This window comes from Staurois parvus, unplaced genomic scaffold (genome assembly GCF_062004578.1).
Source record: "Staurois parvus isolate SC_StPar_1 unplaced genomic scaffold, SC_StPar_1.0 ptg000248l, whole genome shotgun sequence".
In the NCBI taxonomy this organism is placed as follows: domain Eukaryota; kingdom Metazoa; phylum Chordata; class Amphibia; order Anura; family Ranidae; genus Staurois; species Staurois parvus.
In genome coordinates, this window is record NW_028318044.1 from 2,553,530 (window position 1) to 2,566,167 (window position 12,638).

At 42.3% G+C, this 12,638-nt stretch overlaps 1 protein-coding gene across 1 annotated transcript in view; it reads right to left on the reverse strand.

Annotated features, from left to right (window-relative positions):
- Positions 1-3,993: 3,993 nt before the first annotated feature.
- The window catches only part of MCM8 (minichromosome maintenance 8 homologous recombination repair factor), a 101,517-nt gene continuing 92,872 nt past the window's right edge, over positions 3,994-12,638 (reverse strand). The window contains exons 18-19 of the mRNA XM_089680627.1: positions 10,175-10,364; positions 3,994-4,322 (exon numbers count right to left, since the gene is read on the reverse strand). Coding sequence (XP_089536753.1) covers positions 4,230-4,322; positions 10,175-10,364 — 283 coding nt within the window. The 3' untranslated portion in view covers positions 3,994-4,229. The remainder of the gene's footprint in view (positions 4,323-10,174; positions 10,365-12,638) is intronic.

Below are 12,638 nucleotides of genomic sequence, written 5' to 3' on the forward strand. Positions count from 1 at the left end.
GGACAAAAGCAGAGGGTGCTTACACAGCTGGTGTAGCATTGTGGGGATTTGAAATGCCCGCTCTTCTCTCTCCTCTTTCTGCATGACTTCCAGGATGGATCACAGTGATGCTCTGCGCTGCTGGCAATCAGAATTGCTCTGATCTGTTCTGGAAGCGCTGCAGATAGAAGGGAACCGCAGGAATTTCAAATCCCATGGAGGTAGGTACAGCGAGGACCGGGTGCTCAAATCCCATGGAGGTAGGTATAGCGAGGACCGGGTGCTCAAATCCCATGGAGGTAGGTACAGCGAGGACCGGGTGCTCAAATCTCATGAAGGTAGGTACAGCGAGGACCGGGTGCTCAAATCCCATGGTGGTAGGTACAGCGAGGACCGGGTGCTCAAATCCCATGGAGGTAGGTACAGCGAGGACCGGGTGCTCAAATCCCATGGAGGTAGGTACAGCGAGGACCGGGTGCTCAAATCCCATGGAGGTAGGTACAGCGAGGACCAGGTCTGGGGGTGGGTAGGGTGTTTGTTCACCTTTTAATTTTGTCTGGAAAGATGAACTTACTCTTACAGGCCCTGGCACATGGGATCATCATTTACTGTTTGCTCAGGAACCCGTGAGGCCGGGTACAAGGGGCCAAACACTGTGTACAGCCCTGAGTAACGTTGAGTACAGCCAACAACACCCATAGCCTCCTGCACATCAGTGTCATATAGCCCAGTTGAGGAGCAGAAGGTCACATGAAAGTCACATGTAGCCATGCTGCCCTCTAGGACTGGGGAGGTCCTGTGACAACTGGAAGAAAAGAGAGGCTGCACCAGCCTAGTGCATTATCCAAAAGATGCTCAATATGAATCCAACATAAAACTACTCAAAAGCAAAGAAGAATGTGTATCTGTATTGCCTTCCAGAAGCACATTTGAGGTCAGGCACTGATGTTGGGGGAGGAGGCCTGGCTCGCAATCTCCGCTCTAATTCATCCCAAAGGTGTTCTATGGGGTTGAGGTCAGGACTCTGTGCAGGCCAGTCAAGTTCCTCCACCCCAAACTGGCTCCTCCATGTCTTTATGGACCTTGCTTTGTGCACTGGTGTGCAGTCATGTTGGAACAGGAAGGGGCCATCCCCAAACTCTTCCCACAAAGCTGGGAGCATGAAATTGTGCAAAATGTCTTGGTATGCTGAAGCCTTAAGAGTTCCTTCACTGGAACTAGGGGGCCAAGCCCAACCCCTGAAAAACAACCCCACACCATAATTCCCCCTCCACCAAACTTCACACTTGGCACAATGCAGTCAGGCAAGTACCGTTTTCCTGGCAACCTCCAAACCCAGACATGTCCATCAGATTGCCAGACAGATAAGTGTGATTGGTTACTTCAGAGAACTCTAGAGTCCAGTGGCGGCATGCTTTACACCACGGCATCCGAAGCTTTGCATTGCACTTGGTGATGTAAGGCTTGGATACAGCTGCTCGGCCATGGAAACCCATTCCATGAAGCTCTCTATGCACTGTTGTTGGGCTCATCTGAAGGCCATATCAAGTTTGGAGGTGTTTAGCTATTGACTCTGCAGACAGTTGGCTACTTTTGCACACTGTGCGCTTCAGCATGCGCTGACCCCGCCCTGTCATGTGACGTGGCCTACCACTTGGTGGCTGAGTTGCTGTTGTTCCCAGTTGCTTCCACTTTGTTATAATCCCACTAACAGTTGAGCGTGGAATATTTAGTAGCCAGGAAATGTCACGGATGGACTAATTGCCCAGGTGACCACCTATCACGGGACCACGCTTGGAGTCACTGAGCTCCTGAGAGCGACCCATTCTTTCACCAATGTTTGTAGAAGCCGTCTGCATGCCTAGGTGATGATTGTATACACCTGTATCCATGGAGGGGATTGGAACACCTGAGTCACATGATATGGAGGGGATTGGAACACCTGAATCACATGATTTGGAGGGCTGGCCCAATACTTTTGGCAATTTGGTGTAGCTGGCTGTGTGATCATTTGAAGTTATGCAGGCCATACATGGGTCGAATTCCGAATTCATTTTCTTCAGAAAATTGGAAATTTCGTGTGTTTTGTAATCTGATGGCGCCACCATTGATTTTAAAATTCAACCAACCAAGCCTTCAATTTCTTCTCATGTTGCTACAGAAAATGGCCAACAATTTTCTTTTCTTTCCAGGTCACAGCTTTATATTTCTTGCAAAATTCTCCCATCATTGATTCGAAATTTGTTCGTTTTTTTATAAAATTTCCAACATGCCAGATCACTCAAGTATGATGGTCACAAGAAAATCGTCTGTTTCTGTGACCCACTAATGGTGCGAAATTCGAACAAAAATTCTTAGAAAAGATTTTCAAAAGAAAAATTATTTCGTAATTCGACCCAAGTACGGCCAGCTTTAGTCTCTGAGGAAGAAGGATATTCCTTTGAAACACATCAGCCTTCGGGGAACCAGGTGTGGCCCCCCCTGTGCCTGAGAGATTGTTCCATTTGACCACAGAAGTGTGGCAAGATAAGCTGGTTTCTGCTATGCTTGTGAGTAGTTTTATTTTACATTCATATTAATTCCAGTCCGGACACTTTCACCCCCTTCCTGTCCGGACACTTTCACCCCCTTCCTGTCCGGACACTTTCACCCCCTTCCTGTCCGGACACTTTCACCCCCTTCCTGTCCGGACACTTTCACCCCCTTCCTGTCCGGACACTTTCACCCCCTTCCAGTCCGGACACTTTCACCCCCTTCCTGTCCAGGCCAATTTTCAGCTTTCAGTGCTATCACAATTTGAATGACAATTGCGCGGTCATGCAACACTGTACCCATATGAAATTTTTAGCATTTTTTTGAGACAGATAAAACTTTATTTTGGTGGTATTTATTCACCACTGGGATTTTTATTTTTTTTGCTATATAAATGAAAAAGTCCAAACATTTTGAAAAAAAAAGTGTTTTTCTTATACAATTTTGCAAATAAATAATATCTCATCATCAATCTTGGCCAAAATGTATTCAGTTATCTTTTTAGTAAAAAAAATAACCCAAATTAGTTTATAACCAAAAATTATAATTTTTCAAATTTTTATATTATTTATGGTTTGTTTGTTTTTTACATACTGTCATCCTAGCAGTACAGTGTCACCATAGTGACACTGTACTACTTGTGGGGGGTGATTTTTTTTATTTTTTTTACACTGATTGCTTTTACAGCCTTTATGGGTGTAAAAGCAATCATTTCTCCTTCTCTCTGGCTGCATTCTTGCAGCCATTGAGAAATACTGTGAGAGCTGTGATTGGTCACAACTTGTCACATTGTACAAGGCTGTTGTGAATGGCCCTGTACCATGTGTGAGCTGTGATCATTCACAGAATTCACAAGTAGTAAGCAATGATGTCAGAAGTGACATCTTGCTTACACCTATTCATGTGATCACTCATTGGCCAATCAGTGATCACATGATCGGAACCTCACACAGAGCAATCGGTGCTCCGCTGTGTCCGGAGGATCGCAGTGCCGCGCGCTCCCAGGGAGCGTGCACAATCCAAAATGGCGGGCGCGGTTTATGAACGGCAACCCGCCCCTGCACTGCCACCATCCGGCCGTTTATATTCAACGGCCCGGACAGGAAGTGGTTAAACATCTTTTGGATAATGCACTAGGCGGGTGCGCCCTCTATTTCTGTTGTTTTCTTTTAAAGTGGAGTATAGCTGAGTAAAGGTGTGTAAGTGTACAGACGAGTAAAATTCTTCTTTTTCGCCAGTATTGTGATATATTTACTCATACTCTTGTAAACAGTCTAAAGAAACTACATAAATTACTGCACTCTACTGCATTTCTATGTTTCTTTTACTGCTCTGTACTCATCGCTGTATTACTGATCTTTGCTGTGTGCATTGTTCCATAGACAACACTGCATCTCATTTCACATCAAAAAGGCCTAAGAATCAACTTCAGGGATACTGAAAAACTGGATTGTATAAGAAATTCAAAGTATTTTACATTACTTTAACAATATATTCACAGTTTATATAGAATTTAAAATCTATACAGAACATACAATGAGAGGACAGACACTCAGCATTACAAACGTAGTGCAATAACGTGACATGTTAAACATGCTCAGGACTATAGAGCAGTTATAAAGGAAGAACCGGTCCGAGTCATTCATTCTACATTCAGAAACAAGAGATCGAATATCTGTAGTCTTCAAAGTTAGTACTTCAAATACAAAAAAAAAAAATTACATAGTCTGAAGCTGATAAACTTTGGGTCCTTTTTTTAAAAGGTAGCCTTGATCGTTCAGTGAGTTCACAAAACCTTCAAAGTCAGAAACCTGCAATAAAGAGGAGAATCATTATCATAAAATAGAAGTTTTCTCTGATCTCCGGGACACCTGAAGCAACGCATATTCTCCTCGCTCTACTCCAGAAGACAGAATGCTGGTGTAGTCGGTGCATGATTACATCCTAGATTGTAAGCTCGAAAGAGCAGGGCCCTCGAACCCCTCGTGTATTGTATTGTTACTGTATTGTCTCATGTCTTGTCCCCCACTATAATGTACAGCGCTGAGCAAACCTTTTGGCGCTATATAAATACTGTATAAAAATAATTATGATGCAAGTGATCTATACTGCCGTATACATTGAGTATTTACCAGATTTCTCTTCTCACCTCCCCCATACAACAGCGCTTACATAGGAAGAACTAGCATGGGTCCCCCAGTGATGGCTACATGAGGTTTATCGTGCCTCATAGCAGAATCACCCGATTTCCCATTAAAAAATAAAATATGCACAAAAAACAGCCATACTTTACATACACAGTATATTTTTATGTGTAGTATAAAATTTAGTGGTGAACCGAAACCAAAAAAATTCTGGACCGAAACCAAAAATTCAGGATGCACTTGAAACTGAAATGGACCATTTTTTTTTAAAATATATATTTTTTTCATATATAAAATTGTATTGTATTCAACTTTTTAATTAATATCATGTATTTCAATAAATACTGGATTGTATTTTTTCAATTCATAACTTAAAATAACTTTTATTGAAAGTAACACACAAAATGAAATATTTGTAAATATATATAACATTTTAAAAAAAGTTAAAATAGAGGCATTTTTGCGTTGACGTCAATGGGAGGTGATATCGCACTGAAGTCAATGGGACGCAATTTTGCATTAAAGTGATTCTAAAAGGTTTAATTTTTTTGTTTTTTAAACAAACATGTCTATACTTACCTGCTGTGTGTATTGATTTTCCACAGAGCAGCCCGGATCCTCCTCTTCTCTGGTCCCCTGCTGGCGCTCCTGGCCCTTCCCTCCTGTCGGGTGGCTCCACAGCGAGCAGCTTGCTATGGCGGCACTTGAACATGCGCACTCCCCAGCCACTGCTCCATGTGTCCATTCACACACAGAGCCGCAGCTTGGCCCCACCCCCTCTTCTCATTGACTCACTGGCTGTGAATGACAGCAGCAGGGGCCAATGGATCCCGCTGTCTCAGCCAATGAGGAGAGGGAGTTCTGGGATAGTAGAGACTCCAGTGCACATCGCTGGATCAAGAGGGGGCTTAGGTGACTATTAGGGGGTGCTGGGGAGGATGCTGCAGAGAGAAGGTTTTTTACCTTCATAGACAGAATGCAGGAATGTAAAAAGACCTTGAGCCTTTACAACCACTTTAAGGTCAATGGGATACAATTTTGCACTAATGTCAATGGGGGGGGAGGAGAAGACATTTTTTTGCATTGAAGTCAATGGGACTCAATTTTGCATTGAAGTCAATGGGACTCAATTTTGCATTGAAGTCAATGGGACCCAATTTTGCATTGAAGTCAATGGGATGCAATTTTGCATTGAAGCCAATGGGATGCAATTATCATTATCGACACCTTTTTTTTTTTGCCTTTGGCAAAACACCAATAACTTTATTTTCGGCGGTTGATCTATCAGTGCATCACTAGTAATAAGATGCATTCCTTGGGGCAGCCATGCTCACTCAATTACATATACAGGCTATGCTTTATGCTTAGTAGTATGGCACAGTTAAGATGCTTTACTGCTCCTCATATCAATGCAATTCTATAATTCTGTTTTTATTGACATTCTCAAAACGTTTTATTATAATAAGGCCCCATTCACATTTGGAGGTCGCAGGTAAAATCACAGCTATTCTGCCTGTGATTCTACATTGCTGCAAAAACGCATGGCGTGTGCTTGGGTGGTGCCATTATACTTAATGGTTTGATTTGATTCTGTTGAGATTGTTGCATGGCAAAGCGCGCCTCAAAGTCGCGTGAAGCTTTTGTCCGAAAAGGATCAGGAGCTTCCTTTTGGCTGACAAATGCACATAGGACAAGTGAATGGGCTGGCCCTATACAACATACACAATGTGAAGACAATAGAGCTCTGAAAATGTCTCAGCAAGAACATTTGTTCCTGATACATGAATATGTGAACAGTGCCTAATGAATTAAAACCCCATAACATCCAGTGTGTAAGCCCTTTTCCTCTGCTTCTTGTCTGTATTTTTTAATAGTGACACACACTGAGGAGACCATGCAGGTGACATGCAGAACACTTGGCACTTGAGATGCAAATGGTGTTCATATAACAGACTATAGACTGGTTCTCAGTGGGCTGTGTACCCCAGGAGTGACTGATAACATACGCCCCAGGAACTTTTGTTAAATGACTTTCTTTACAAGTCTAGAGCAGAGAGTCTCCAAACTTTTTAATCAAAGATCCAATCATTGTCCTTCAGACTGTTTGGAGGCAGGACAGTGCCTTGCAGGTGTCTCCTCTGAGCATTCCAGAGAACTGAGCAACGGTCATTTACCGCTGCATGATAAAAGGATACCTACAGGTGAAACTCGAAAAATTAGAATATCGTGCAAAAGTTCATTTATTTCAGTAATGCAACTTAACTAATATATGAGATAGACTCATTACATGCAAAGCAAGATAGTTCAAGCCGTGATTTGTCATCATTGTGATGATTATGGCTTACAGCTCATGAAAACCCCAAATCCACAATCTCAGAAAATGAGAATATTGTGAAAAGGTGGAATATTCTCGGCTCAAAGTGTCCCACTCTAATCAGCTAATTAAGCCATAATACCTGCAAAGGGTTCCTGAGCCTTTAAAGGGTCTCTCAGGCTGGTTCAGTAGGAATCACAATCATGGGAAAGACTGCTGACCTGACAGTTGTGCAGAAAACCATCATTGACACCCTCCATAAGGAGGGAAAGCCTCAAAAGGTAATTGCAAAAGAAGTTGGATGTTCCCAAAGTGCTGTATCAAAGCACATTAATAAAGAGTTATGTGGAAAGGAAAAGTGTGGAAGAAAAAAGTGCACAAGCAGCAGGGATGACCGCAGCCTGGAGAGGATTGTCAGGAAAAGTCCATTCAAAAGTATTGGGGACTTTCACAAGGAGTGGACTGAGGCTGGAGTCAGTGCATCAAGAGCCACCACACAAAGACAGATCCTGGACATGGGCTTCGAATGTCATATTCTTCTTGTCAAGCCTCTCCTGAACAACAAACAAAGTCAGAAGTGTCTTACCTGGGCTAAAGAAAAACAGACCTGGTCTGTTGTTCGCTGGTCCAAAGTCCTCTTTTCTGGTGAGAGCAACTTTTGAATCTCTTTTGGAAACGAAGGACCCCGAGTATGGAGGAAGAATGGAGAGGCCCAAGGACCCCGAGTATGGAGGAAGAATGGAGAGGCCCAAGGACCCCGAGTATGGAGGAAGAATGGAGAGGCCCAAGGACCCCGAGTATGGAGGAAGAATGGAGAGGCCCAAGGACCCCGAGTATGGTGGAAGAATGGAGAGGCACAAGGACCCCGAGTATGGAGGAAGAATGGAGAGGCACACAATGCAAGATGCTTGAAGTCCAGTGTGAAGTTTCCACAGTCTGTGTTGATTTGGGGATCCATGTCATCTGCTGGTGTTGGTCCACTGTGCTTCAATAAGTCCAGGGTCACCGCAGCCGTCTACCAGGAGATTTTGGAGCACTTCATGCTTCCTTCCGCAGACGAGCTTTATGGGGATGCTGACTTCATTTTCCAGCAGGACTTGACACCTGCCCACACAGCAAAAAAAAAGCACCAAAACCTGGTTCAATGACCGTGGAATTACTGTGCTTGATTGGCCAGCAAACTCGCCTGACCTGAACCCCATAGAGAATCTAAGGGGCATTGCCAAGAGAAAGATGAGAGACATGAGACCGAACAATGCAGAAGAGCTGAAGGCCGCTATTGAAGCATCCTGGTCTTCCATAACACCTCAGCAGTGCCACAGGCTGATAGCTTCCATGCCACGCCGCATTGAGGCCGTAATTGCTGCAAAAGGGGCCCAAACCAAGTACTGAGTACATATGCATGCTTCTACTTTTCAGAGGTCCGATATTGTTCTATGTACAATCCTTGTTTTATTGATTGCATGTAATATTAAAATTTTCTGAGATTGTGGATTTGGGGTTTTCATGAGCTGTAAGCCATAATCATCACAATGATGACAAATCACGGCTTGAACTATCTTGCTTTGCATGTAATGAGTCTATCTCATATATTAGTTTTACCTTTTAAGTTGCTGCACTGAAATAAATGAACTTTTGCACGATATTCAAATTTTTCCAGTTTCACCTGTATGTACATTATCTCTTGCAGGTGTCTTTTGTGTGCTTGCCGATCTTTACTACACTATGGTTACATGGGACTCTCTGTTCATATCATTTACTTGTTTTTTTTATACAGCTATAGATGAATTGGAGGATTCCTGTCCTTGTGACATCGTTGTGTTTTATATGCAGTATGATACATATTATATTTCCATTTATATTCATCACAAATATTTATTACGTTTTTTACACGTGTATTGTATTTTATCTTATCGATTATTCAACATTTGCAGTGATGTGTACTATTGGGTCCTTTGGCTCCGACCTCTAGGGCATTTGGCATACTTGCTATTCCCGCCCATACAACTCTAGTCCCTGCATGCAAGGCTGGTCCCACAGGATGCTACAGGAGAAAGGAGCCACCCTGAAACAGAAAATCTGGGGCAGAGGTCATGTCACCAGCTTATACTGGAACAAAGGAAAGGATTCAAAGACAAAAAGAAGTGGCAAGTGATTAAATCTATAATATTATTAAAGTGATATTAAACCCTCAGTTTTGTAAGCACTTTCATCAGTCGATGTACCTATTGTAATAAATGTGCATTGGCCAAGGGGTACATTATTATTATTATTATACAGTATTTATAAAGCGCCAATAGTTCGCTCAGCGCTGTACATTACAAAGGGGGACAGAACATGTGACAGAACAATACCAATACAATGCAAAAAATGAGGGGATCGAGGGCCCTGCTCCTTGGAGCTTACAATCTAGGAGGGAGGGGATGGTGGCACAGGAGGAGATAGCTGTGGGGGATGGAGTGGTAGGAAGAGTGGAGGAGGTTGGCAAGTTAGCAGGGGGTGGGGTAGGTTTCCCTGAAGAGATGGGTTTTCAGGGTGTGCCTAAAGGAGAGGAGAGTAGGTGATAATCTGATGGGTTGGGGCAGGGAGTTCCAGAGGATGGGTGACACCCTGGAGAAGTCCTGGAGGCGGGCATGGGAGGAGGAGACCAGGGAACTAGAGAGAAGGAGGTCTTGTGAGGAGCGGAGTGTGGGTGTTGGGCGGTACTTAGATATTAGGTCAGTGATGTAGTTCGGGGCAGTATGGTGGACAGCTTTGTACGTCAGCGTTAGGATTTTGAATTTGATCCGTTGTGCAATCGGAAGCCAGTGGAGGGATTGGCAGAGGGGGGTGGCGGAGATGGAGCAGTTGGAAAGGGGAATGAGTCTGGCAGCCGTATTCAGGATGGACTGAAGCGGGGATAGCCAGCGGCGAGGCAGGCCAGTGAGGAGGGAGTTTCAGTAATCGAGTCGTGATATGATGAGGGAGTGGATGAGCTGCTTAGTGGTTTCTGGAGTTAGGAACGTGCGGATTTTGGCGATGTTACGGAGGTGGAGTCTGCATGAGAGAAGGTGACCCACACAAATGCATGTTTAGAAACCCTGACCTATTAAAATGGATACAAGCTTTATTAAGAACATTAAAAAAAATGTTGGCCTATAGAAAATGATGCAAAATAAACATTGCTAGTCATCACTGCTTTCTCGATCCAAATCTATTGGTTTACCTGGATCTGCAATTCCTTGGCAATCTGCCGAAGCTGTTGATAATCAAACAGGTTATTGTAAGTCTGTTCTGCAATTCTGTTAAGAGCAGAAACAAATTTCTTTGCTTGAGATCGATTACTCATTCCTGAGCCGTGCTGAGATCTATTGAAATCCAGTTTTCCAAACTCATCGGAGTATGTCCCAAGAAGGCTAGATAAAATGGAAAGAAATCATTTGTTAGACTCATTCACCGGAAATAAACATGCTATAGAGAATGTATAGTAGTTTTATATATGTTCCTTTATTGAGGTACTGAGCCAATGCCACAAAAAAGCCCGTTGAGTAGTATCAAGGTGTTGTTGGGTATATTGTACCCAGGCTTTTTTGTGGCATTGGCTAGTAAAGGCTTCTTTCTGGCAGCAGAACCATGCAGATCATTTTTTTTCAGTTATCGTCGTATTGCGCTCCTTGAAACAACCACACCGTCTTTATCCAGAGCAGCCTGTATGTCTCCTGAGGTTACCTTTGGGTTTTTCTTTGTATCCCAAACAATTCTTCTGGCAGTTGTGGCTTTCTTGGTCTACCTGACCTTGGCTTGGTATCAAGAGATCTCTGAATTTTCTACTTCTTAATAAAGTAATTGAACAGTACTGACTGGCATATTCAATGCGTTGAATAGCTTTTTATATCCTTTACCATTTTTATAAAGTTCCACTACCTTGTTATGCAGGTTTTTTGACTGTTCTTTATTGCTCTCCATAGTTCAATATCTAGCCTGTTCAGTGCATCCATATGAGAGATAAACTCATTGACTATTTATACACAGACACAAATTGCAATTTAACCATTTCAATACAGTGTAATTTTACACCTTCCTGCCCAGGCCATTTTTCACGTTTCAGCGCTCTCACACTTTGAATGACAATTGCGCGGTCATACAACATTGTACCCAAACTAAAATTTTATCATTTTCTTCACACAACTAGAGCTTTCTTTTGGTGGTATTTAATCACCGCCGGGGTTTTTATTTTTTGCTAAATTAACAAAAAAAGACCAAAAATTTTGAAAAAAAACACGTTTTTCTTTGTTTCTGTTATAAAAGTTTACAAATAAATAATTGTTCTTCATAAATTTAGGCCGAGATGTATTCTGCTACATGTCTTTGGTGAAAATAACCCAAATTAGGATGTATTATTTAGTCTGTAGGAAAGTTATAGAGTTCACAAACTATGGTATAGATCTGAAAATTGATCAATCCTGAAGTACTGACGGCCAATCTAATTTCTTGAGGTCCAAGAATGTCAGAACAGTACAGATATCCCCCAAATGACCCCTTTTTGCAGAGTAGACAGTCCGACGTATTTCATAGGAGGCATGGCGAGTTTTTTGAAGTTGTATTTTTTTTGTCATAATTTTTCGGAAAATAAAAAAATTAAAAAAATTATTTTCACTATTTTTTTTTTTACATACTGTCACCAGTGCAGTACAGCGTCATCATATAACTGGCATGGCGGTGATCAGGGACACTGACTGGTGACAGTATGAAAAAAAAAAATATATATATATTTTTTTTTTTTATTATTATTTTTAATTTTTTATTACATTTTTTTTATTTTTTTTAAGATTTTTTTTTTCATATTTTACTATGACTTTTTTTTTTTACACAATTTGCTTATAGCAAAGAATTACTTTGCTATAAGCAAGCATTTACCTGAATGACCGATTCATTCAGGTTTTTTTTTTTTTGTGCTTAGCTGTGATTTGGTCACAGCTAATCACATGACATGTGCATGTGATTAGCTGTGACCATTCACAGCTACGCAGTAGTATACAATGGATGGCATGAATGAAGTCATCCATTGTATACAACTGTCATGTGACCTGCTGTGATTGGTCACAGCAGGTCACATGGTACCAGCAACGGGGACCGGTACTCAGATCTGTCATTGGCCGTGTCCGAGGTACACGGCCGGTGACAGATCGCGCCGCTGTGAGGCTCTGCATTAGCGCAAACTGCGCATGTGCGGGTGCACGCCAAATGGCATGCACCCGGAATGCCGCAGCACTTTTGAAGCCGCCAAACGGCCATTGGCCGGGAGGCTAATGGTTAAAAAACCACAGATTCACCTTTAATTGCCATTTTAACCCATGTATGTCACCTTGTGTGTCTGTACCAAGGTCAAACATTCCAGGGGATGGAAACGTTTGATCATGGTCATTTAGGGGATTTCTGTTATCATTATGATTTAAAAAGGAGACAAAACAACTATGTGATGATAAATGGCTTCATATGATCACTATCCTTAAATAAAAGACAGATTTTTGGCATAATCAGTCATATTTTTCAATGTCACTGCCAAAACATTATAATTTCTGCCAAGGGATGCAAACTTTTGTGCACAACTGTGTAAACTACAGTGAAAATGTGCTGATGAGCATATTACAGAGCCCTGACCAACAAAATGGAAAACACTTTAACATTAC